This window comes from Eptatretus burgeri, chromosome 3 (genome assembly GCF_056783735.1).
Source record: "Eptatretus burgeri isolate ZD-2024b chromosome 3, Ebu_testis_v1, whole genome shotgun sequence".
Classification (NCBI taxonomy): Eukaryota; Metazoa; Chordata; class Myxini; order Myxiniformes; family Myxinidae; genus Eptatretus; species Eptatretus burgeri.
In genome coordinates this window covers 58,795,069-58,822,471 of record NC_140963.1, presented here as the reverse complement: position 1 = coordinate 58,822,471, position 27,403 = coordinate 58,795,069, and the positions used below count along the sequence as shown (strand labels likewise).

The following is a 27,403-nucleotide window of genomic DNA, read 5'->3' as shown; positions in this document are numbered from 1 at the left end:
GTTCCCTGGCGGCTGTGGGTGGACTTGGGCCAGGACCAGGAGGTCGACAGCACCGCGGTTTCTCCTGCCCCCCCCGGCGAGAGCAAGGCCGGCTCGTCCGGCGCCGATCCAGGGACAGTTGCGTCCACACCACGGTCCAGCCTGACCACCAGAAATAGCTACTGTGTGTGTGTGTGTGTGTGTGTGTGTGTGTGTGTGTGTGTGTGTGTGTGTGTGTGTGTGTGTGTGTGTGTGTGTGTGTGTGTGTGTGTGTGTGTGTGTGTGTGTGTGTGTGTGTGCTTGGCGCCTTAGAGGGATTGAGAACTGTATATTCATTGGAATTGTCTGTGTTTTTCCCCACGCCCGATCCCACACCATCCCGTCGAATCGCCCCGGATCCCTCTTCTTGCAGAGTCTTGTTATTTCTGGTGATTATAAAAAAAAGGAATAAACATCATCAACTCAGTGAAAAGTGACTCGTGCCACCTTCCTCGTCCCGTTTGCAGCAGAGCGATTAGAACCGCCATGTTTGGGTTATAAATAAATAAATCGCCTCCATCGTTTCGGCTCATTCTACGTTGGCGGGACTGTTCAAGTCCCGTGGACGTCACAATATTAATCGGACGAGCAGTTTCCAAGTTACGGCCATTTATCTGTCGACCAATGACAGGACACGGTGCTATGACATCACAATTAATGTTTATTTATTTATTTATTTATTATTTTGTACGATTGAAACTTGCCAGGAATATTGCTGCGGACCCGCGGATGTGCCTTTTCGAGGTTTGGGAGAGAGAGAGAGGCTGCACATACTGGCACTCACCTACGGGCACGCACCTACGGGCCCGTACTTGTATATATAAATATAAATATATCAATATATATGTATATATATACATATATATATAAATATAAATATATCAATATAAATATATCAATATAAGTATATCAATATAAATACATCAATATAAATACATCAATATAAATACATCAATATAAATATATCAATATATCAATACATCAATACATCAATTTATACACACACACACACACACACACACACACACACACACACACACACACACACACACACACACACACACACACACACACACACACACACACACACACACACACACACACACACACACACACACACACACACCTTAATATAATGGGCGTAAGCCTGGAACTTCTAACACTTTTCTCGGAACATATTCTGTTCACACTTCCAAAATCTTCACATTATGTGTTCCATGTATTTAAGCAAGTGATAGCAGATTCAAAAAATCGAATATGGATAGAATTTTAAAAGAGGGAATCGATGACTTAATCAGCAGCGTTCGGCGGCAAACCGACGGCCGGGTCCCAGATGACGCGCTTTACTTAACTAAGTCCATGAGTTCAGGACATTTGTTCAACTCAACATTTACGACTTTTTTCCTGCCATGTTGTTAAACCGTTGATGGAGTTAATACAGAAACGGTGAATATGTCAAATCGTTTGTGTTACTCATCCGGCACAATGTGTCAAGGCTAACAATCTAAAGCGATCGGTCTCAAACGCTGCCATGGTCACACAGACACGCCACCAAAATCAACTGAGCTGTTGAATACGGCGCAACACATCCAAAGAAACTACCGTAACCGAGTATTGTGATCCGTCCTGCCACCATACCCATCGTAGACAGGTGTGGAACCTGTGGGAGCCTTGCCGAGCCTCGTGCCTCGCTTTGGTTGGCTCTAGGGTTCTGCTGACTCGGAATACGGGGTCGGGCGGCAGGTGGACCTGTTTGGTCGGTTTGGAAAGCATGGTGCTTTCGACTCTCGTAGTACAAATAAATATATACATATAAATATAAACATATACATATCAATAAATATATAAAATGACCGTTTTTACAGCCATTTTTCCCTGCTGTGCAGGGGTTGGCTTTTTCTTGAGGCAATGTTTTATGGCCAGATGCCCTTCCTGACGCCAACCCTGGTCGCCTCTTAGGACACACAGGGATATGGTACACCTATTCTAACCGGGGCATACACGGGGACCAGTACACTGGTACTCATTTCGCCGACCTCGGAAGGATGACAGGCTGAGTCAACCCCCTGGTGTTAATTCAGTAGCCAACGGGACTTGAACTCAGGACCCTGGGATCCCAAGCCACCACCCTAACCACGAATCCAACACCAGGCTTCATATATATATATATATATATATATATATATATATATATATATATATATATATATATATATATATATATATATATATATATATATATATATATATATATATATATACATAAAAATATATACAAATATTACCAAACAGTGGCATACAAAAAAAAAATGGCAGGTTTTCATATCTTTTTCTTCCTCTTCGTGTCACTCTTGCATGTGCCTGGTGGCAACAGTGCTTTTTAATTTATCTCCACCACTTCAACTTCCAACTACTACAACTGTAATGTCCCAGAATTAATTCACAGTGATGTGGAGTCTACCATAGGAGATAGACTGGCCGAAGTCATTCACGAGGAGGATGGCTTGGCCTGCCATTTGACGGAAGATGGTTCGGGAAGGAATTCAGGATGCCGTATTCAGGTTTCGTATCAGCGAGTGGTCAGTGCTCCGTCGCCCTGAGCGAGTGGTCAGTGCTCCGTCGCCCTGAGCGAGTGGTCCGTGCTCCGTCGCCCTGAGCGAGTGGTCCGTGCTCCGTCGCCCTGAGCGAGTGCTTCGTGCTCCGTCGCCCTGAGCGAGTGCTCCGTGCTCCGTCGCCCTGAGCGAGTGCTCCGTGCTCCGTCGCCCTGAGCGAGTGGTCCGTGCTCCGTCGCCCTGAGCGAGTGGTCCGTGCTCCGTCGCCCTGAGCGAGTGGTCCGTGCTCCGTCGCCCTGAGCGAGTGGTCCGTGCTCCGTCGCCCTGAGCGAGTGGTCCGTGCTCCGTCGCCCTGAGCGAGTGGTCCGTGCTCCGTCGCCCTGAGCGAGTGGTCCGTGCTCCGTCGCCCTGAGCGAGTGGTCCGTGCTCCGTCGCCCTGAGCGAGTGGTCCGTGCTCCGTCGCCCTGAGCGAGTGGTCCGTGCTCCGTCGCCCTGAGCGAGTGGTCCGTGCTCCGTCGCCCTGAGCGAGTGGTCCGTGCTCCGTCGCCCTGAGCGAGTGGTCCGTGCTCCGTCGCCCTGAGCGAGTGGTCCGTGCTCCGTCGCCCTGAGCGAGTGGTCCGTGCTCCGTCGCCCTGAGCGAGTGGTCCGTGCTCCGTCGCCCTGAGCGAGTGGTCCGTGCTCCGTCGCCCTGAGCGAGTGGTCCGTGCTCCGTCGCCCTGAGCGAGTGGTCCGTGCTCCGTCGCCCTGAGCGAGTGGTCCGTGCTCCGTCGCCCTGAGCGAGTGGTCCGTGCTCCGTCGCCCTGAGCGAGTGGTCCGTGCTCCGTCGCCCTGAGCGAGTGGTCCGTGCTCCGTCGCCCTGAGCGAGTGGTCCGTGCTCCGTCGCCCTGAGCGAGTGGTCCGTGCTCCGTCGCCCTGAGCGAGTGGTCCGTGCTCCGTCGCCCTGAGCGAGTGGTCCGTGCTCCGTCGCCCTGAGCGAGTGGTCCGTGCTCCGTCGCCCTGAGCGAGTGGTCCGTGCTCCGTCGCCCTGAGCGAGTGGTCCGTGCTCCGTCGCCCTGAGCGAGTGGTCCGTGCTCCGTCGCCCTGAGCGAGTGGTCCGTGCTCGGTCGCCCTGAGCGAGTGGTCCGTGCTCCGTCGCCCTGAGCGAGTGGTCCGTGCTCCATCGCCCTGAGCGAGTGGTCCGTGCTCCGTCGCCCTGAGCGAGTGGTCCGTGCTCCGTCGCCCTGAGCGAGTGGTCCGTGCTCCGTCGCCCTGAGCGAGTGGTCCGTGCTCCGTCGCCCTGAGCGAGTGGTCCGTGCTCCGTCGCCCTGAGCGAGTGGTCCGTGCTCCGTCGCCCTGAGCGAGTGGTCCGTGCTCCGTCGCCCTGAGCGAGTGGTCCGTGCTCAGTCGCCCTGAGCGAGTGGTCCGTGCTCCGTCGCCCTGAGCGAGTGGTCCGTGCTCCGTCGCCCTGAGCGAGTGGTCCGTGCTCCGTCGCCCTGAGCGAGTGGTCCGTGCTCAGTCGCCCTGAGCGAGTGATCCGTGCTCCGTCGCCCTGAGCGAGTGGTCCGTGCTCCGTCGCCCTGAGCGAGTGGACCGTGCTCAGTCGCCCTGAGCGAGTTGTTTTGAAATAATACCCTATTTCCGAGCAATTTGCCGTATTAACACGTTTTCTGAATTACCGAGACAATTTTTTTTTCCACCCCTCACACACAGCTGTTTATAAAGAATAATGTTTTAAGAATAATGTTTGTGAACATATCCCTGAAACATCTCTATAAATTCAATGTTGTTCTATCATAAAAGCTGCTCAATGTTTCTGGGTTGTACACAGTTAGTAATGAAGTTGGTAATCACACTGACTCCAGTGTCTGTGTGTGTCTGTGTGTGTCTGTGTGTGTCTGTGTGTGCCTGTGTGTGTCTGTGTGTGTGTGTGTGTGTGTGTGTGTGTGTGTGTGTGTGTGTGTGTGTGTGTGTGTGTGTGTGTGTGTGTGTGTGTGTGTGTGTGTGTGTGTGTGTGTGTGTGTGTGTGTGTGTGTGTGTGTGTGTGTGTGTGTGTGTGTGTGTGTGTGTGATTCATAAAGCATAACATAGTCTCTCTGCAAACTCCCCCAACCCCCATATATCACTATCTCTCTTGATCTGCACCCTCCCAATATAGTCTGTCTGTCTGTCTGTCTCTCTTTCTCCCCCTCCCCCGCCCTCCCCCCCCTAAAATATATCCGGAGGGCGGTTATGTCTGGGCGGTGATTATGTCCGGACGGAGGTGTGTTTGTCTCTGGACGTGTTCGAGCGGTATTTGTCTCCAGTCGCATCCGGGCGGTGTTTGTCTCTGGCCAGCTTGGTATTTATGTCCAGAGAGGAGTTTGTCTTCTGACCGTGTTTATAGTATGACTGGTAGAAAATGGATTTCAGACATTATTTTGTTTCCATATTCACCGTTATTCCATGCAGAATCATTTTGATGAAACAGTATTAATCGTAATTAATGCTGCACCACAAGACCGTCTTCCCTTCCCCCACCCTCTCTCCTTGCCCCCCCCCACATCTTCACCCTCCCTGCTCTCTCTTCCCCACCCCTTTTTCCCTCCTCCCTTCAGTATTACCATCAGCGAAGCAACGGTTGGTCTTTGCTAGTTGAAAATAAATATCCATTCTACAATGAAAACTTTATGAAATGGTGCTTTTTGGAAATGAGCAAACAAAAATGTATTGAAGAGTAGATGGCTGAACTCGTACATGGTTTCCAATAATTAATGTCAGTAAATAACACACCCATGTTCCATAAATAAAAGTAGCATGTCCAATTAATATCAATTTTCTCCAGTTGCAAGAAAATGTGAGTTTTGTTTAGATTCATGATAAAAGTAGCTTCATAGGTTTGAATTTCACAAATATAATTACAAGTAACTTAAGTTATCTCCATGGTGAACACTCTGATGAATAACTGCTCAATAAATGTACGATGTCAAAAGCATACCCTCCGGTGACTCTTCCTGCATGTAGGTGCCTGTCAAGAAGCGGTGGACAAGGGCAGACTTCCCGCTCGACAAGTTTCCCAGGATGCCCTGAAAAAAAAAAATCATACGGCAAGAAGAGGGGATAGAGAAAGTTTCCCTTGCAATCTGCTACAACAATATTGCTCACAGCATTCAGGGTCATTATAAAATTTAAAGGGAAGAAGGGTCATCAATGTTAAAGAAATCTCAACAAAAGATTTGACAATGACTTATGCTGCTCATTAACCTTCTAATCACTGTTAGACATTTTGAATGAAGCAAAAAATAAAATAAAAATTTGAAATGTTGTGCTTAATTGTCTGTCTGTCCGTCCGTCCGTCTCTCCCTCCCTCGCAGATGTGAAAATGGCGGTCTTAAACACGAGCAGTCGCTTACGGCCACAGAAAATCCAAAGGTGCTTTATATTTTTAAAGGAGTAGGCCATGATGTGCCAGGAGTATAGCAAAATTAAGTTAACTGCATTGTTACAAGCTGTGGTGGGGAGGAGTATGGAGATGTAGATGCGGCACAGGCAGGATCGGCAAGATGGTTATTACCTGTGTCATAGTGACCTTGAAATTGTGAAATGTTGAGGACCAAGTATGTTTGTTTCAGGTCCAGTGATCCAATGCTTTCTTAATGTCAAACTGACAAACAGTGACCTCTTCATTTGTGTATATTTGTGTGAATGTGTTTCGACATGAAAAAAAAGTTGCATTTCTTTCTGAGAATTCCCTTTGCCTCTACATAGTTGTTATGGGAATTTTTTCACGAATTTATTTCACTCAATTGATAACATTCTTCCCTGTTTCTAAGACAGTACATGTTAAATGACCTCTCCGGTCTTCTAGAAAATATGTTAAATGACCCTCCTCTTTGCATACGACTCCACATCCCAATGCTGGGTTGGCAGTAACAGCTTCCCTCTCTGCTATCCTGGAAACCATCAGATTCTGGTCTAAAATTTGGTACATGCCTTGCAATCAAAGCTAATATAGCATCCTTTCCTCGTCTCTCCAGGAAGGATCATCATACAACTATTTTGCACCTATTTTCACAATCAAGCACTGGAACTTCAGTCTGAACTTTCAAGGCCCACCACCAGCAACAACGGCTCATGGAGAGACCATATAACAAAACTGAACTCCAGAAGCAGACAGTGCATCCTCCATGATTCCTTGAGGCCCTTTCTTGGAATATCTGAACTTCTCACAGCCGTTCAATGTTTTGTATCCACAGTTCAATGGAGTAATGCTTTTGCTCACGGGCTTGGCACAACCACTTCACACACCTGGCACTCCTGTGCAATCCAATGCTGTAATATTCATCAGTGTCTCCCACAAAGCAGCAGGCACAATAGGACCTGTTGGTAGACTCTCCGTTTATTTCATCCCCTCTTCCTGTCCAGGCTGGAGTTCCAAAAGGTAGCGTACTGGGTCCTGTTCTTTTTCTGGTTTTCATCAATGATCTCTCCGACTCTCTGGAAAATCCTCTTTATCTCTTTGCTGATGACTCCACCCTCTGCCATACCATCCGTCATCCCGTAGACCGGCAAGCAGCAGCTTCTTCGCTCACTGCAGATCTGGGTAAAATCACAAACTGGTCCAACACCTGGAACATGTCTGTCAATCCGGACAAATCTCTCACTCTCACGATGTCTCTCCGAAAGGAATGTTTGGAACCCCCCCCCCTCCCCCCAACAACTACTTTCTCAACAATCCCCTGGAAGAAGTCCTTTCTGTCAAGCTTCTGGGTCTCAGAATCTGCCATGATCTTTCCTGGGAAAGCCACATTTCCAACCAGGCCTCCAAAGCCAGTCAACGATTGGGAATCCTCCGTTGTGCAAAGTCCTTCCTCGGCCCACCTGAGCTCCTGACTACATACAAAGCTTTCGTCCACAGCCTGATGGAGTACTGCTCTCCCATCTGGGCCGGTGCTCCTGCCTCCCACCTTTCTCGGCTTCACGCTGTGGAAACCAAGGCATTTCTGATCATTGGCATCTCCCGCGATGAGGCTGAGTCTTTGGGTCTCTCACTCTCTCACCGCAGGCAGGTCGGTGGTCTTTCTGTCTTCTACCGTCTCCTCTCCGGTCTCGCCCCCCCCCCTTCCCCCCGCCCTGTCTGCGATTTATCCCCACCATATTTCCGCAGGGCGCTCAAGGTCCGCCAACAAACCCCTTCTGGTAAAACTACCAAAATCAAGAATCACTGCTCACTTTCACTCGTTCATTCCTCTTTTTTTTCCCACCTTTGGAAAAACAGATGTTTACCACCACCTCTTATCGTCCCCCATCCAAATCCTCAATCTTTTCTACCCCCGTTAATCCACCCCAAACCCACCTCCTTCAAATTCTCTGCTTTCCTTCCTGAAAGTCCCTGTAATGTCCATCTTGTATACCCCATGTTCCTCACCCAATCCCTCTCCCTCTCCCTAACACAGATCTCCTAATGTCTCTGTTCCCCACTGTTTTGTCCTTCCCACTCCTGCCCCTCTTTTCTCATCCCCCCCCCTTGCTGTGTGTTGTGTGTTAGCTCCCACACGAGCCTCAACAAAGTAGACAAAAAACTCCTAAAAAACACTGCCTCTCCTCAGGTATTTTGCCCTCTAATTTCATCTATCCACCACCACTCAGTCTTCCTTATTTACATGTAGCATGATGCCAAATTTAAACAAATTTCCTTGTGACACTCAAAATCCAGACTCGCATCCACTCCTTTATTACTCCTTTCTCCACTTGTGCAACCTCCTTCCTCAGTCTAGGTCATCCCACTCTTCCATCTGAGGCTTCAAATTGACCGTTCATCAGTACCATAGGTTATCTTTCATCCCCAGACTACCCGATGACCTTTTCGGTCCTCAAGTCCACAGCCCATCCCTCCACTCCCCATCCCCAACTCACCCCCTTGTTGCATCTGCATGTTGTTTGAATACCACACACTCAATGTGATACCCTCTACGTCATGTCATGGATTTCTTCCATGGGCCTTGACTTTGTCCACCAAAAAAAAAATTGGGATGCGGAGGAGTTCAGTGGGTTGCATATTAGCCGATTGGATCGGTCCAATAAATTTGATTTTCAACACTAATATCTGAATTCAAAAAAATCTTCCTGGTTATTTGTAAGCACCAAGCAGGACATTATATTGGGATACAGCATCATAATGTATGCTGTCATTTGAGGGAGGATGTTAAGCTGGCTGTTCTACCTGTTCATACTCACCTGTGAATGGTTATAATTTTTTTTTTTTTTTGTATACGAAGTCAAGGCTCATGTAAGAGCTAATACACAGAAACGTATAACAAGGCAGGAGACAAGAGGGGCAGGAGAGGGAAGCACAAAATAGTGGGGTACAAAGACAATAGGATATCTGTGAAAGGGAGAGGGATGGGGTGGGTACATGGGGTAAACAATATGGTACTAAAGGGACTTTCAGGAAAAAAAGAAAAACAGGGAATATGAGGGAGGTGGGTTTGGGGTGCCTAGTGGGTGCAGCAGGTTGATTGGCATCTCAAGGAAATGGGCATGAGCCAGGCATCTGCCTGGGGGATGGCCGGACGGAGGACCTAGAGTACCAGTGGCAAGTGGACGCAGCGATGCGCTGCTCCGGCGCATGCTACCATACCTGACCTGACCTGAATGGGGGTAGTAAATATCAAAATTTTGGATGGAAGAAAATATGAGATGGTGGTGAACAGCTGTTTTGAAGACCTTGTGGGAGAAGTGGGATGGAAGAGAGTGTGGGAGTTTGTTCCAGAGGCAGGAAAAAAGAGGAATGAAAGAGTGAAGGTGAGCAGTGATTCTTGATTTTGGCAGTTTCACCAGAAGGGGGTTTTTGGTGGACCTTGAGCACTCTGAGGAAATAGAGGGGGGGGATAGATCACAGACAGAGCGGGGGGGGGGTTAAGGCCAGAGAGGAGATGGTAGAAGACAAAGACCATCGACCTGCCTCCGGTGAGAGAATGAGAGACCCAAAGACTCAGCTTTATCGCAGGAGATACCAGTGATCCTAAAGCCTTGGTTTCCACAGCGTGAAGCCGAGAAAGGTGTGAAGCAGCAGCACCATCCCAGAGGGGGGAGCAGTGTACCATCAGTGTGGATGAAAGCTTTGTACGTGGTCATGAGCTTAGGTGTGCCAAAGAAAGACTTTGGATGACGTAGGACGCCCAGTCGGCAACTGGCTTTGGAGGCCAGCTTGGAAATGCAGCTTTCCCAGGAAAGATCGTGAGACCCAAAAGATTGAATGAAAGTACTTCTTCAAGAGGATTGTTGAGAAAGTAGATTGGGGGAGGAGGGGAGTCTTCCAGATGGTCCTTTCAGAGAGACATGGTGAGAGTGTGAGAGTTGTCAGGATTGAAAAACATGTTTCAAGTGTTTGACCAACTTGTGATTTTATTCAGGTCCAAAGAGAGTGAAGACATCTCATGGAATATTTTGCACAAAGTGGACCTTTGGAACAGTATTACACCAAAAAATGACATCTTCCTGCTTTCTGGTTGCCATATTATTAGTCTCTTATCTTTGCACTGTGTGTACCATCAGGATGTAATGAATTATATCAAGAGTTTATCTCTACAGCTAGCAACTGTAAGAACACCAATGCCCCTTCACCTTCACACCACACACGCAAGTGCACTGCTTTGGGAGAGGTGCATCTCCTGTTTTTTTCATAAGATGACAGCAATCAATATGTATCACAAATAAGCATATACTTAAATGAAATAATCAAGCCAGAAATGGTACATGCAGTCCGCCCACAACTTCTTTTCAGCACAGCATAATTTATGTCCGTCAATGATGGACCATTCAACATCGCACAAAGGAGGCTCGGAGGCATATTCCTTCACCTTCTGCACAACTAATCAAAACCCAAGTTCCCTTTTAGAAATCACAATCCTTCATACAACACCCACCGCTATTGTTGAAAAAAAAAATTACTCACAACTTTCAAATCTTGCACGCTTCGGCTGAGTGTCCATTCTTGACTGTTGACAAAGGAATCTGAGAAAGAGGAGCACAAAGTTTGTTGCTTATTGCACCGTAACAAAATATGGAGCAGAAGATGCAATAAAGATGAATATCAGTGCAAAACAAAAGATTATCTTTTCTGCCCACCACTGGTATCATGTCATGGCCATTCCATAGAAATTTCACCAAAGTTATTCTTGGCTAAAATGTGCCACAGTACTGAAAACTTGAAAGAATGTGTACAAGAATGAGACGGTAAGACAAAGACAAAATAAAATATACTATCAGAATCCCATGATAAAAATACCAGGATAGAAAAAAAACAAGCTGAAATGAGCTGAGATCCTCGTCCTCTTAATGATGACATCATGAAAACGAATATGACGTCATTGTGATGTATCAGGTTTGCGATAAATTATCTGTGCTAATGCCCGGCTTGATTCCTACAAACAAAATTCAAACAGCTTGCCTAGTTTTGGAGATAATGGAATAGGCGATTTCCATTAGCGGCGATATTATGACATCAACTTTTTTCTATGAAGAATTTCCAAAATTGGAGACAGCTACTGCCTGCGCATGGGCTTTCTGCATATACATGGCAAGTTTCATGAAGATCCGATGAAAACTCTGGGTTGTGAAACAAAAAATGTCAAAAATAGAAATGACGTCATAAAAATTGATATGACGTCATAGTGATGCATCATATGTGCGGTAATTCATCTCTGCTAATGCCCTGTTCGATTTCCACAAACAGAATTCAAAAAGCTTTCCTCGTTTCGGAGATAATTTTTTAGGTGATTTCCATTAGCGGAGATATTTTGACGTCAACTTTTTTTCTGGGAGGAATTTTCAAAATCTGAGATGGTTACTGTCTGCGCAGGGAATTTTTACATATATATGCCAAGTTTCAGGAAGTTTCGATGAAAACTGTAGGCTGTGAAAGAAAAAAGTCCACAAGAAGAAGATGAAAAACAACAACGTGAGTAAGACTTAGATATCCTCCACGAGGATCTAAAAGATGAAGCTTTTTATTCTTGCACTGGTTGAAAAAGCTCAAAATAGGAGGTTCAATAAGGAATTTATTGAGTTGTTGCATGCACGGAGTGCTTAAAGAAGAGAAGAGTGCAATAGATTTAACAACTTAATGATTTATTCAAAAAAATTTGATTGGGTAAACTTACCATGGATTAAATAAAAAAAAATTAGACTTGGGAATGAAGGTAGAGGCTGTCCACAAAGTCTTGTTCTGATTTTACAATTTTATTCCAACCAAACCAAGAGAGATACAATGATGCGGTTTTTACATCCTCGTGGAGGATCTCTAAGTCTTACTCAAGTTGTTGTTCTTCTGCTTCTTCTTGTGGACTTTTAGATCCTCGTGGAGGATCTCTAAGTCTTACTCACGTTGTTGTTCTTCATCTTCTTCTTGTGGACTTTTTTGTTTCACAGCCTACAGTTTTCATCGAAACTTCCTGAAACTTGGCATATATATGTAGAAATACCCCGCGCAGACACTAACCATCTCCGATTGTGAAAATTCCTTCCAGAAAAAGTTATGACGTCAAAATATCTCCGCCAATGGAAATCGCATAAAAATTATCTCCGAAACTAGGCAAGCTTTTTGAATTCTGTTTGCGGGAATGGAACGGAGCATTAGCAGAGATGAATTACCGCACATATGATACATCACTATGACGTCATATCAATTTTTATGACGTCATTCCTATTTTTGACATTTTTTGTTTCACAACCCAGAGTTTTCATCGGATCTTTGTGAAACTTGCCATGTATATGCAGAAAGCCCATGCGCAGGCAGTAACCATCTCCGATTTTGGAAATTCTTCCGAGAAAAAAAAGTTGACGTCATAATATCGCCGCTAATGGAAATCGCCTATACCATTATCTCTGAAACTCGGCAAGCTGTTTGAATTTTGTTTGCGGGAATCAAGCCGGGCATTAGCACAGATAATTTATCGCAAACCTGATGCATCACAATGACGTCATATCAATTTTTATGACGTCATCATTAAGAGGACGAGGATCTTAGCTCATTTGAGCTTGTTTTTCCATTTTGTCACATAATTCATAAAGTTTATTGTGTTCTTCAGTCCACCTCAACATGTGCACCTTTAATGTAGCACACGCGAGTGATAATCAACTTCAATCCACATGTTGGCCAACATACACGAATTGTTTCAAAGTCAGGAACAGAGGTTTCAAAAGCAATCTTTGGCATACCCACACAAGAAGTCCAAGGGAGTTCCATCGGGAGACCCTGGAGGCCAATATAACGTCGTTCAAATTTTTTTTTAAGTGCAGTGAACTTCCATTCATCCTTCCATTCATTCAGGATGTGTACCTTTGTGATCAACTATGTAAATAAATGTGTTTGTGTCCACTGTTCTCCCTCCCCATTTACTGATTAAATACACACATGAAGTCATTTGGTCTCTGAGTGATTTGAGTAGCCCTGATTGCAAACAGCTTTAGCTATTAATCATCCATTGAAGGACAGATTGGGTTCAGGACTATGAGCGTCCACACGGAAAGCATCCTGCATCTGGTGCGGTGACCGTTCAAACCGTCATTTAGGTACATGGAGTGAGGGAGTACCAGCACAACAATAAGGCAGCTCAAAGTTCCACTGAGGCACAGTAGTGGGTCTGTCTGTCTGTGTATCTGTCTCTCTCGTACCTCCACATGTACGTGTTTTATGGCTCATGGAACTAAAACAAACAAACAAGCACACATACGCACACATGTGCACACATGCACATTTGAGCTTTGAGTAGACGTTCTTGCCATTACACCATTGAGACCAAGCATCACTGGCATAGCTTGCTGCCACTCTCTGCGTATGCGTGCTTCATTTCGTTATTGGTAGCATGGTGGCGATTCTGAGGGTAGTCCTATTTGCCTTGTAAACATACCCAAAGAACACCATCCCGACTGTGAAACATGGTGGTAGCATCATGTTCCGGAGATGTTTCTCATCAGCAGGGACTGAGGCACTTGCCAGGAGAGAAGGGAAAATGGATGGAGCAAAATACAGAAAAACCCAAGAGGAAAACCTGCTGCCATCTGCCCAGAAAGCTTAAATTGGGACGGAAGTTCACCTTTCAGCGTGACAACGACCCGAAGCACATAGCCAAAGCTACACTGGAGTGGCTAAGGAACAAAAAGATAAATGTCCTTGAGTAGCCCAGTCAGAGGCCCGACCGAAATCCAATTCAGAATCTGTGGCATAACTTGAAGATTGCTGCCATCAACGCTCCCGACGCAACTTGACTGAGCTTGAACAGTTTTGTGCAGAAGAACGGATTCCCCAATCAAGGTGTGCAAAGTTTGTAGAGACCTATCCCAACAGACTCACAGCTGTAATTGCTGTCAAAGGTGCTTCCACCAAGTATTAACTCAGGGGGGTGGACACTTATCCAACCAAGATATTCTGGTTTTGTATTTTTTTATTAATTTTCTGAAATGTGTAGAATTTGTTTTACACTTGGAAGTTGTGGGTTACGGTGTGTAAATAAATGTGGAAAAAGTCTGATTTCATGAAATTTAATTCCAAGCCACAAGGCAACAAAAGGTGAAAATTTAGAAAGGGGGTGGAGACTTTCTATAGGCACTATATGGTGACAGGACAGCTTAGAGTACAGTGAGGAAACAAGTTGGAGTCAATACATGCAAAATTGAAATCGTCCTTCCAAGGGCATATAAAATCAGCTTTCACTATTACAAATACGAGAAGGGCACTCGGTAGAGCGCATACCTCCGCCACGCAATGTCTGATCCACGAAAACATATCTGGCCCAATACATTTTTGAAATATCATGCAAATATATCGTTTTTGGCCCCACCTCTTAATGGTGAAGAATCACTTTGAAAATTAAATAATTCCTGTATCCTGATTCAGATTCATATCTTCACCAACATCGAATCAATTCGTCCTTGTCACACACTAAACGTGTCCACCAAGTTTTATCCAAATCCGTCCACAACATTTTGAGATATTTTGTTATATATTGGTTTAGCCCTGTCAATGGTGAAGAATCACTTTAAAATTCAAGTCGTCGGATCCGGATCTGGATATTCACCAAAATCTAATCAGTTCGTCCGTGTCACACATGAAAACTGTCCACAAAATTTCATCCGGATCCATCCACAACTTTTTGAGATATCCTGCACACACAAACAGACAGAAAGGGGTGAAAACATAACCTCCTTCACCTTCGGTGGCGGAGGTAAGAAGGAGACGTGTCACATTATAACTGCAGGCAGGGGGGAGATATTGGAGGGTGGAGATAATTGGAGATGGGGGAGAGAGTTCTCGAGGTGCTTTGATACAACCCCGCTTTGTTTGGTGGTGGAGAATAAAATTTGGGAGGTGGGAGAGAGCTGGATGTTGGAGGTTTGGGGGGAGGGGGAGAGCTGGACGTTGGAGGTTTGTGGAAAGGGGCGGGGGTGAGAGAGCTGGACGTTGGAGGTTTGGGGGGGGGGTGCTCGACGTAGGAGGTTTGGGGGGAAGCTGGATGGTAACAATGGTGGGGGTAACAATTTCTTTTGGGGGGTTGGAAATCACTTAAAACATGTATAAATGCAAAAAAATTCTCTATTTTTTGGGGGGGGGTAAAAAAAATTTTGGGGGGGGTGGAAATCACTTAAAACATGTAGAAATGCAAAAAAAAATTAAAAATAAAAATTTCTCTAACAATTTTTTTTGGGGGGGGGGGGACCAAGTCAAAAATTTAATGACATGATCCTTGGACCATACCTAACCCCCTACCAAGTTTCGTCGAAATCCGTCGAGGAGTTTTTTGGTAATACTGTTCACAAACAAACAAACAGAAAGGGGTGAAAACAGTAACCTCCATCCATCTTCGAAGATGGCGGAGGTTAATAACCCGATGTACATACATGAAGCAAAAACATGTGTAAGGCTTATGCGCATATATAATACATTGTGGTTATCTACCTAGGATCATTCCAATTGCACTAGGCCATGAACACCCCAGGCATAAGGCCTGCCAATCTGTGCTACTTCATACAATGGCGGTGCATGATTTTCCTGGGGTGGAGTCAGGTCAGCTGTCAGGCCAATGGCTGTAAGGCAGTTGAACACTGACCCATGTATAATATGTGATATTTTCTAATTTTGAAAAGGGCATAACTGTGAAAACTGATGAATCGCCCTGAAACTCGAAGTTGTTCTGTAACTTATTAAAATATAGCCATGTACCAAGTTTCAATTAAACAAGCCGGTAGGCGGACATGGGTAGTCGACGACCCAATAGAACCTGACGCGATGGGCCCGTTCGATCGTGAATGACCTGAGGATTAAGCACAATAAAATTCATGATTCCAGCTTCAAGGGTTAATGCTGCAGATTGTTTTTTTTGTTAAAATACCGCCACATTTAGAGGTTTTTCGGCCGTTGCTAGGAAACGGAGGGGTCTATAGCAACGATTCTTTCTCACACATAACTAGGACATACCATGAACCTACCATACCAGTTTCATGTATATCTGACTCATAGTCTCTGAGATATAACGAACTTCTTTTTTTATTGTTTTCGACCAGGGTTCATTCAAAGTCCATCTTCTCCGACAGTTTTCATAGGATCCGGCTGGAAATTTTTGACAATATGGCTGAATGCACTGCCCTCAGTCGCTCGTGGCCCAATTTGTGATTTTCGATAAAAAATAATTTTTTATGATTTTTCTAAAATTTCCGTCCCGTTGCTTGGCAACAGTGGTGTCCATAGCAACGGTTCTCATTTGCACACAACTAGGTCATGGTATGAACCTACCAACCAAGTTTCATCGAAATCACCATTGTATTAACTGAAATCGCCATTTTAAATACTGATAATAAGGGTAGAACAAATCTCAAAAAAAAAAATTTTTTCGACTAGATCGACTACCCAACAAGCCAGTCGGCGGACATGGGAAGTCGACTACCCAATATTTTAAAGGGTATGGGGAAGAATTAATAAACATCACAAAATCAATGGGGTACCAGCCTGTAAGGCTTGGTGGGTACCTCATAAATAAAAAAAAGTGAAAGCTTCACAAGATCGTTTTCATTCGAGTTAAACAAATGGAAATGCTATAATAAGGAGAATACAAGATGGAAGAAATGTAGTTTGCCTTCGGTTTGTGTACAAAATACAAGCATTCCCTGGGAACAGCTGCTCAACTTTGGTAAGGAGACTCAGTTTAGGAAAGCAGCAAGAAAAGTAAGCAATCACATTGCCCCATACTACGCCAAGCATCATTGCTCCCCATACTACAAGCTTAGACTTTTCACACTAAAAAAGGCTTATGTTCACAGCATGTTTGATGTCGTCCATCTGGCACCTGGTAAACATTAGTAGTAAACATATCTTTCCATTTAATTCTCACGTGATCTCTCCGACCTCGAGCTTTGACAGACTGCTATGACAACGCCCCAAGTAAATGAAGTTCTGTATCACAGCATTGGTTATGTACTTGCATAGAGAGGTGGCATAAACAAGACAATACAAGTAATCTTTGCATTCTTATCAAATATAAACAAGAATGTCAACATTTCAAGACCTGTTAAAGAAAGCTTATGTCTTTTCCTCGCAGAGATCATGGCATACTGCATTTGATGCCAAAAAGAAAAAAGAAAAAAAAAAAAAGATTAAATTCCAAACCCACTCCAGCATTATTTTCATTAATCGCACACATAATGTTGAGAAGTATGCACAAAGAAAATAAACTGAGGCAATGAAGAAAACTATGTGCACATGGGCTCAAAAACAATAGCTAACTGCAAAAAAGGACAATAACAATTAATGCATTTCAAAAGGGCAAACGCATGTGGACAAAAGGGAATAAGTACACTGAACCGTGCTCTTATGAATGTTTATCTCGGCAGAAAATCGTTGAATCGATTTTTTTGGACTCTGAACGACCGCCTGTCTCACCATTTCCACATTTTCTTCACTACGACCTGTCCTCTTCCGACCACTGTGACCCTTGTGAAGGTCACAGATGGTTCCCACATTGGTAAACTTTGAGATGGTGCACTTTATTGTCCGAAAGTTTGGTGCATGGCGCAAGTGGATACCGAAATGTCTCAAGTAAAGACGTTGCACCTGTATGATACTTTTCGTCTGGTGCCAAAGTTCAACAATTTTCGTCCGTTGTTGTATGGTGAGTCTTGGCATTTTTATGGCGCTTGCTTGGTATAAAAATAAACTTCAGGGTCTCTGCAACAAAAATGAAGCATTAGTGACAAAATTACTGCTTTTTTAGGATCAAACGAAGCATTTTAAAAGTTGTATATTTTTTTGGGACACCCTATATATTGTGTTGGCCTAAATATTGCATCAGCAATTCATCCAGCTTGTTGCAAGGTGTGACTAGGCAAGCAAAAGACCCCCTCCATTTCTTTTCTCCACTCATTCTTCTTGCCCCTCTCCCATCTCTCAATTCTTTCGGGTAAATGTTTGGCACCATACAAGTGCACAGGTGATAAGTGATTTATTAAGATCCGAGGACGTGGCGCCATGTTAGAGGTAATTTGGGGAATGTATACATGCCTGTAATATTTATAAACTAGCCGAAACCCCGTCACAGACGGATTCTATTCATTCAGCCACCCTCACCAGCTCACCCACACTTGAGAGACATGGACTGGACAGGGCGTGCTGGTCCCCGCCTACTCATCCCCTGCCCCTGCCCCATTCCCCCCGCCTTCAATTTACTTAACCCCGCCCAAAAATGTAATTACCCCAGCCCCGCCTCTTCACTCCCCGCCCCACTTGCCCCCGCCCCCTGTCCACCCCCTCACACTCAACCCCGCCTAATTCACCCCAGCCCCCACCCCATTCCCCCATCTCCCGCTTTCAATTTGCTTATCCCTGCCCAAAAATTTGCTTACCTTGCCCCCCGTCTCTTCACTCCCTGCCCCCATCTCTTCACTCCTCGCCCCCGTCTCAACGAAAAGTGTTTATTCTGCTTCAGAGTTGAAGGTTGACTATTGCCACTATGTGTGATGCACTCTTACAGGTACGAAGTTTCTTTCAGTCCAGGTCACAGTACCGAGAAAAACGTGACGCGACCGCGAGGAGGAGCACAAAATTGGTCCTTCAGTATTAATATATAGAAGATACAATGTTTATTGTTACATTTTTTGTGTCAAGTCAGCATGTGCAGAAGAGGGTTTTACATTGCAGACGCTATTTTCAAGGAATGGAATTACACCTCTCAGTGGTAACGGTCTGTCAACGACAGACGTAATGACGTCACCGAATGACCGATGATGTCATGACGTCCTGATGCCTCTTAGCGGTGACATCACACGTCGCCATGTAAACCAATGTAAAACGAAAAGTGTTTATTCTGCTTCAGATTTGAAAGTTGACTATTGCCACTATATGCGATGCACTCTTACAGGTACGAAGTTTCTTTCAGTCCAGGTCACAGTACCGAGAAAAACGTGACGCGACCGCGAGGAGGAGCACAAAATTGGCCCTTCAGTATTAATATATCGATACTTGTAACTTGTTTTCCCACCATTTCTTGCCTGTATTGTAACCACTTGTTTTCGTGCCATTTCTTGCATTCCTTACCTTTATTAAAACCACGTGGTGTAGAGAATCATCCTGTATCTTGACTTTTCCTGATCGGATTTTGGCCGTGATATCGCGCTCCTGAGGGTTATTATAGCCCAAGCGATTGATTGGTATATGATAGATGATAGGGTATGGTGCGTAACATTGGTTCGCTCGGCCAATTGACGTCCATTGCGACGTGGTCGGCACGGTTTCCCATATACTGCAGTCATCTCACGGTTACGGTAAACTGACACTGGGTGTGAGAATCTAACCAGAGGTGAGCATTGCGGATGGCGTCCGTGATCTTTTTGATCCGTGATGTGATGTCCGTGATCCGTGATGACTGGTACGCGTCGGCCATCAACCCAGGAGCGCATACCTCAGCCAGCATGAACAGTATCGGGCATCAACTCACGTGATGGTTTATATTTTGGGTCCTGTCCATCTGTCCGACCACCCGGAGCCTCCATTCAAAAAAAGAAAAAAGAAAAAAAAAAAAACAATGAACGTTATTCTTTCATATTCAGCACATGAGGCAAGTCAAATAATTTTCGGATCAAAGCCAAAAGACGTGGCACACAATTTTATTTCCAGATTTTGGCAATTTAATTTTTATCTTGCCAAAACAAAGTTTTTGCAAGATATGTTAGTCAGCTTGTATGGTTTTTTTTGTTTTGTTTTGTCTGTAATCACGTATACAAAATTCTGCAGAGCACAGTTATCATTGGAAATTTTTGTAACTTCGCATATCAGAGGCCTATAGAGGACCCTTTCAGGGCATAAAATTTTGAAGGTCAAGGTCAAAGGTCAAGGTCACTTTGTCGCAAATCAGGGGAGTCGACGAAACCCTTATTTTTTGAGTAATTTTGATCAGATTGTCTTCAAACTTCATGGGAATATAGTTCATGGTCTGGCGCTCAGCTGATTAATTTTTGGTGGCGATTGGCCTTGACCTTCATGGTTAGCGCCTGAGGTCAAACATATTTGACCCCAAGGTCAAATTTTCAAGTTTTAGGAACCATATCATGTAGTACCTCAAATTGAACACCTCGACGAGTGCCTTCTAGATATGTCAAGCTTGAGACATTATGACGTCATTTGGTGAAGTTATGAGGCAAACGCATATTTTTCATGGTTACTCTGTAGAACGATTCTCATCGGAATCTCTCGTAGGCAGATATTCCTCAAGGAGTCGCTCCTGGTGGATAGCAGCTCTGTTCACCTCAGTGTGACCTTAAAGAAGTCACACGTGGTCACCTTTTGGCAAGATACGGGTCACCCTGCGGGTGACATTGGTTTATTTTATGGTTGAGAATAGTGTATATGCTTTCAGGAACCATTAGTTATTCAAATACACTTTACCATCACCACTACCTACATACAACTTTGAATTATTTATTTATTTATATGTACTTTACCATCACCGCTGCCAACATATCACCTTGGTATTTGTATACCTTTTACCTTTACACAACCGAAAGTTATCTACTTATTCAAATCTACACATCCCATTTTAAAAGGTGCAGTTTCAGGCTGTGTACCCGATGAAGATGCATGCTTGATCACTACAAAATACCTATAAACAGGTCAGTTCCCTCAATGGATAAATGGAAGATGGAAATAAAAATAATACAACAAAGAAGCATCACAGGTCTCTACGTATAAATATAGCAATAGCAAATATAACAATAGCTCCACGTAGCTCAACACACACCTCTTTGGAGTGCAATAAACAGATACAAAGGATCACCCATATTCGTTCAAATTACTGATCACTCACATCTACAAAGCCACCGTTCATGCAACCAGGCTTAGCAAAAATCCACCAGCTCAGAGTGGAATCAGTAATGTGAACTCGTGCCCTGCACAGACGGGAGAGTGCATGCCACTTTGGGGCATGCCATTTTACCAGCCAACTGCAGCAAATGTCTTGGCACAAGTCCTCGGCCTACCTACATTCCTCAACAGTCTGTCGCATGTGCCCACTACATTCCTATGTCGAGCTCTTTATCATAAAGCAAATAACAACAAATTAAAGTTACACTTTGGATGACCTTTATTACTTCCTTCACAAAAGGTGGACCAAGATTATATTTTCATCCCTGTCTGTCTGTTTCTTTGTTTGTGTATCTGTGAACAGGATATCTCAAAAAGTTATTGACAAATCCAGATGAAACTTGGTGGACAGATTGTATGTGTGAAAAAGACAAATTGATTCGATTTTCATGAAGACCCATATCCGGATCCGGATAAGAGAATCTATTAATCTTCCAAGTGATTCTTCCCCATTGAGAGATGGGGCCAAAAACTATATATAGCATGATATTTCAAAAAGTTGTGGACGAGTTGTGACAAAACTCAGTGGACGAGTTGTGACAAAACTCAGTGGACGAGTTGGTTAGGTGAAAAGAACAAGCCAAGTCGATTTTGGTTAAAGTCCGGATCCAGATTCAAGCCTATCAGTGTGATACAAAACGTAAACTGTTCAGTCTGGTCGAGGTATGTTCTCGACCGAGTGCCGTTCTAGTTCCAAATACATTTTAGGGGCTTAAGTTTTTTGAGGTCGAATGCTCGCAACTTTTGCACTCAAAGGGAACTCTCTACCCCCCCCTTCCCCCACCAGACCAACCCCACTATCCCAGGTGTTTCTCATTGCATTCAACATTGCCCATATCCAAAAACTTCAACACACCAAGACATGAGACCCTCGTATAATGTGGGGGATGCTTTCCCACGAAACACCGTGTTATCCAAAAAAACGTGTTATGGGGCAATATTTAACATGAATAAATGGGGGTGATGTTCCAAATGGGGAAGATTTCAACCTTTGAAGGTTGAAGACCCACATGATCTCACCGTGAAGGACACATTCTATGCCACGCTCGAGTCTGGTTGATCAGTGCCCCAGGCGAGATACTCTTCCAGTCTTCGGGAATGTCAATGCAGACTGGAACTGATTGGGATGGTTATGAGAGATGTGTTGGTCCCCATGGGTCTGGAACTGTGAACCAGAATAGCACCAAGAACCTTGATTTGCAAGAAGTCATGGACTTAGGGTGGCTGGTTCATAGTTTCAGCACCCACAGGGTCATCGCTGGACTTGGTATTCCAACGGTGGTGGTGTAGCCAAGGAGATTGACCATGTGCTCATTGATGGTCGCTGGAGGATGATCCAGAACTGCAGGGTCTGCCAGAGTGCTCATTTCCTCAATACTGACCCTGTCAAGTTCAACCTTTTCTGTAGGAGGTGTTGAACGAATTTCCTTATTTGGCCTCATATGAGAAATGGCTGCTGGATTAATATGTTATGCACTCAGAACCCACTGGACGAAGTAAGTTTAAAAGTGGTGGTTATACTTTGGGTGTGCATGGTAATGTTCCACGAAGTTGGGAAAGCCATCACCAAGTTTGATTTTAATTTTTATGTTAAAATGGAGAATTTTCATAAGAAGTGCGTGATTTATCATACATGTGCGAATGCACTCTAGCATCACTGGATAGAATAACTTGAAAAGTAGATGTTACTGCAGAACAAATCAATCAATCTTCCAGAAGTTGTACTAATCATTGCAAAATATGCAAATTCTCCATGTTATCGTGTAATTGAAACGATAGTCATCATAGATGTTAAGGGAAAGCGTTGAAACATGTGTGTATCCGTTTGTGGGAAGAAATGAGTTGAAAGTGGTGGTTGTACTCAGGGTGTTCATGGGAATGTTCTTCATTGGGATGGCCATCAAAGGAAGAGCAGTTGTGCCAAATATAATTGTAGTGCTTTGTTGTATATACAGTAGACTAGGCGAAAGTCGTCACCATCGGGACTGAGAAAAAAGTGACGACTTAGAAATGTGACGACTTACGCGTATGCGAACATTCATGATGACTGTGGGGTGAAGGATGAAGTCGCGCGTGGCCTGGACACATGTGTGAGAGCCAGCTATTGTACCAAAAGGAAAACACAATCCTCAGGGCATAGGTGGGGTGAGTTGGTGAGTTGGAAAGTGATCAAGCAAAGATGGAATTCATGAATCAGTTTATCAAAAGTAAAGATAATGAACAACTCTGTAAGACAACTCGTATACCATCGGTGATAGTATGGTGACAAATTACATGACACACAGTCATCATGGTGATGATTACCACTCAATGCCTATGTGTAAGTGAGTGCGGTAATGTACAAAACAAGCCAAGATAAAACCATGATCGGACTTCAACACTAAGCTCGATCGATCCTTTACTTCTTCGCGAAGTAATCCGTTATGTTTGAATGCCTCAAACTCTTGGGCATCTGGTGCATGAGAAGGGATTCAAACCGGTCATTGTAATCCATGATGTTGGCTGGGCAATCCTCCACCGAAAGACAGTATCGGCCGAATATTTGGCCGAAATCTAATATTTGGCTGAGCCGACATTTGCCGAAACCAGATGATGAGCGCGTCAGACATCTTCAAAGGACACACATTTCACGCATTTCACACTTCCCACCGGCCTCACGATCTTCTCCACTTGTCCAAATATCTTGCCCTTATTCTTCAAGATATCGTTCAATGTCTGCCGTTTGATGTCCAACTTCTCAGCTATGTCTGTTTTCTTCATCAGTGGATTTGCCTCACAAAACTGGATAATGTCGTATTTTTCTTGGTAGGTTTTAGTTGTAAGCTTACGCTTAGTCGCCATTGTCCTGCCTGCAGTGCGATCAACGTGTGTACGCAGTTATAAATAGCCTATCACTGGCGGTGTAAACCAATGAGCGAGCATCACGATTCCATGAAATCGGGATTCTCACGAGGCAGCAGTTCCGTGTGACGAGTTAGGAGTGGTAATTTACTTGAGTTTCCATTACGTGGGAATGGACAACATCTGACGACTTAGACAGGGATGACCCTTTATTCAAAGGGATTTAACATGAGATAAATTCGGGACTTTTTGATGCTGCCGACTTAGGCGAAGTGACGAATTACATGCTGCCGACTTACACCTAGTCTACTGTATGAATAATAAACACATGAAATCGAGAAAATCAACTTCTTCAATAAATCAAGTGGCCGATGACCTCAAAACCATTAGTGGTGTAAAAATATCCTTGATGTTTTTGTGACTGCTTTGAAATGTGGTGAAGGTGTAGGTGTAGAAAAACAAAAAACAAATTTGCTCTGGAAAGTAATTTAACAGCATAAACGATTCTGACAATGATTAATACTTGATCGAGTGAAACAATTTAAATTTAATGTCCACATTCCATGATGTTCCTGAACTTACACCAATAAATAACAAGGGTTTGAAATGCATAACTTGGTTGCCTAAAATGGTTGAGAATGCACGAGAGAGCATCTTCATACCTCCAGCAGCTTAGGGCCGAGGTGGTCGCCATTCTATCGACATTAAAGAATTTCATACACCTACTTTTTATTCGGCATGCAGGTATTTGAGAATGTATGGAGAGCCCTGCACGCATGCTCATCTGCACATGCACATACTTTGAGATGGAAAATCCAAATCCTCACTCCCACCTTCACACTCAACATCATTTTGTTGCAGCCCAGATTTCTGTTCAGCCTGGTATTTCATAGAAATAAATTCATTTCAAGAAAATGGCTCAAATTGGATCTGATGTGCCTTATTCTTTCTCTCAGTGCTTGTCAATCCACGTGCATGTGGTGTGTTTTTGTCTAGTTTATAAATGGCTTGCAACGAAACATTTATATTGCAATTGCTAAATATTCCCTCAATCCATGTGCACCAAATAATGCCTTGCTATTCAAACACTTTTTTTTTTTTTTTACAAACAACCCAAGCACCTACTCTCAACATCAATTACAATGACATGTGCTTGTAAAATGAGGTATTAAAAACTGTCATGAGTTAAGTGGCTTTCCACCACTCCCATAAGGTCTGATGGATCAGGGTTCATTGCAGACTAATCTGAAGGATTTGCTTGAAGGAAGCTATGACGTCCATAATGACATTGATTACCAGATCTTACTTCTTCGTATGCAGCACAAGGCTGCAGGGCAGCATCATTGGCTGAGGGCACGGCTGTGGCGCTGATATAATGCCCTCTGCTGGTTAAAGCAGGAATTTGGAATTTGTTCATGGTGCCGACAATAACTCGCCTACTCTTTGTGAAAGACACCGTGTCTACCAACTAATGCTGGCACATAGGGTGCCGGTTTAACATCCATCGAAGGGACAGCACACGAACACATTGATGAATCACCCTGTCTGTGAAACACCAGGATGACAAGTACCAGATTGAACTGACTGTGGTTAAAAAAGTTAGTCTGACATTCTTGGCTAGTTGGAAAGGGCCACAAGAGTGCACAGCCGAAGTGCACCACAATGTGGCATCCATGTTCCAAGTGCATCAAAACATGAGTAATCAGATGAGAATCCAAATCCAAATAAAACATGGATTGTATTAAGCACTGAATGCAAACCAGAAAGCTGCAAATAAAATCACCACTGGAAGGAAGCCAGAATCAGTTAACAGTTGTTTCATGATGAAGGCTACTCCCTACTATTAAAAGGCATTAAATATTTGCTGAACTTTGGCCAGGTGATGTCATGCCATGGATAAACACAGCGAGTGCTGGTTAAATCCCTTAATTTTATTTGATTACGGAAGAGGGTTGGCAGGACAGTGTAGAAATATGCACACTTACCTCTGAGTCTTGACCCAGCTGTAAACTGTCCGCCTGGTGTTTATCAGGCTTGGTGATCCATCAATATTTGTGCCTTCACTCAGATGAGCTTTAACTGGGTGTCCCATCGACAAACATTAGTTTGTGGATGTTAAAGATCCAACGCCCCACGGTGTCCTTCACGAATAGTTGGAGAGCTATCGCTGGCACCCTGAACAAATTCCAAATTCCTGCACCCTCAGTTAAGTACAGTACTTTGTGTTGGAGTAGCAAACAATTGAGGATTGTATCCCTTGGCAAAAGAAACTGCTTGAGCAGAACTGACGCTCTTTAAAAGAGTATGGTACATGCAGAATGATCAGAAAGATAAAATGAATGGAAAAGTTTAACAAAAAATGCTTAAGGTATGTGCAACATTTCTATTCCTGTTGCTATCTTATACAGATCCTTGCAGCACAACTCAAGGACAGGTTTGAGAGCACCTTAGTTTTAAAGACAAGAAAAAGGGAAGAGGAGCATGCAAAAGGAAGCGAAATTTCCCATCCGCCCTCCCCCGATCCCCTTTTTAAGGATAAAAATTTTTGCTTCTTGAAGATTTTAAGTGGTACGAGACGACCCGTGAACCCGTTGGGTTCCCGTTGTGACAACAGATGACAAAAAAAAATTATTTCAAGAAAAAAAAAAGATAGCTCCAGCAAACTATACTGCTGAGGTTGTTTGCATTGATCAAATACTCCCAAAGAGTACTTGACTGAATCGGGAATTGATTTTTTAATAATATTTTTCGTTGCCCGATTTGAACGAAACTTCATACTGCACAATACAGGCGAATGGTGAGTAGGGTGGCCCTAAAATTTTTGCGGTATTTTCGTGTACAGTTTTGGCTGTATTTCGGGAACATGCATACATATATATATATATATATATATATATATATATATATATATATATATATATATATATAGATAGTAGACTTGGCGCAAGTTGTCATCATCGGGACCGAGAAAAAAGTGACGACTTAGAAATGTGACGACTTACGCATATTCGAACATTCATGATGACTGTAGGGTGAAGGATGAAGTCGCGCGTGGCCTGGACACATATGTGTGAGAGCCGGCTATTGTACCAAAAGGAAAACACAATCCTCGGGGCATAGGTGGGGGTTCATTGGTGAGTTGAAAAGTGATCAAGCAAAGATGGAATTCATGAATCAGTTTATCAAAAGTAAAGATAATGAACAACTGTAAGACAACTCGTATACCATCGGTGATTGTATGGTGACAAATTACATGACGCACAGTCATCGTGGTGATGATTACCACTCAATACCGATGTGCAAGTGAGTGCGGTAATGTACAAAACAAGCCAATATAAAACCATGATCGGACTTCAACACGAAGCTCGATTGATCCTTTACTCCTTCGCGAAGTAATCCGTAATGTTTGACTGCCTCAAACTCTTGGGCATCTGGTGCATGAGGAAGGACTCAAACCGGTTATTGTATTCCATGATGTTGTCTGGGCAATCCTCCACCAAAAGACAGTATCGGCGCATCACATCCAGACAGTATCGGCGAATCCACGCTGCCTGATTCGCCGCACCTCTTGGCCTTGCCGATTCCCGACCTCACTTTGAATCTGTCTATCCAGTGCATCGGCAAGGTCTCG

The 27,403-nt window shown here is 44.1% G+C and overlaps 1 protein-coding gene across 6 annotated transcripts in view; it reads right to left on the bottom strand.

The window, feature by feature from the left end:
* The window catches only part of LOC147029991 (arf-GAP with GTPase, ANK repeat and PH domain-containing protein 1-like), a 459,947-nt gene that overhangs the window by 405,611 nt on the left and 26,933 nt on the right, over window positions 1-27,403 (bottom strand). For all 6 annotated transcript variants that reach the window (XM_085873585.1, XM_085873584.1, XM_085873587.1 and 3 more), the window contains exons 2-3: window positions 10,483-10,541; window positions 5,524-5,611 (exon numbers count right to left, since the gene is read on the bottom strand). In XM_085873585.1, the coding sequence (XP_085729711.1) occupies window positions 5,524-5,611; window positions 10,483-10,541 (147 nt within the window). The remainder of the gene's footprint in view (window positions 1-5,523; window positions 5,612-10,482; window positions 10,542-27,403) is intronic.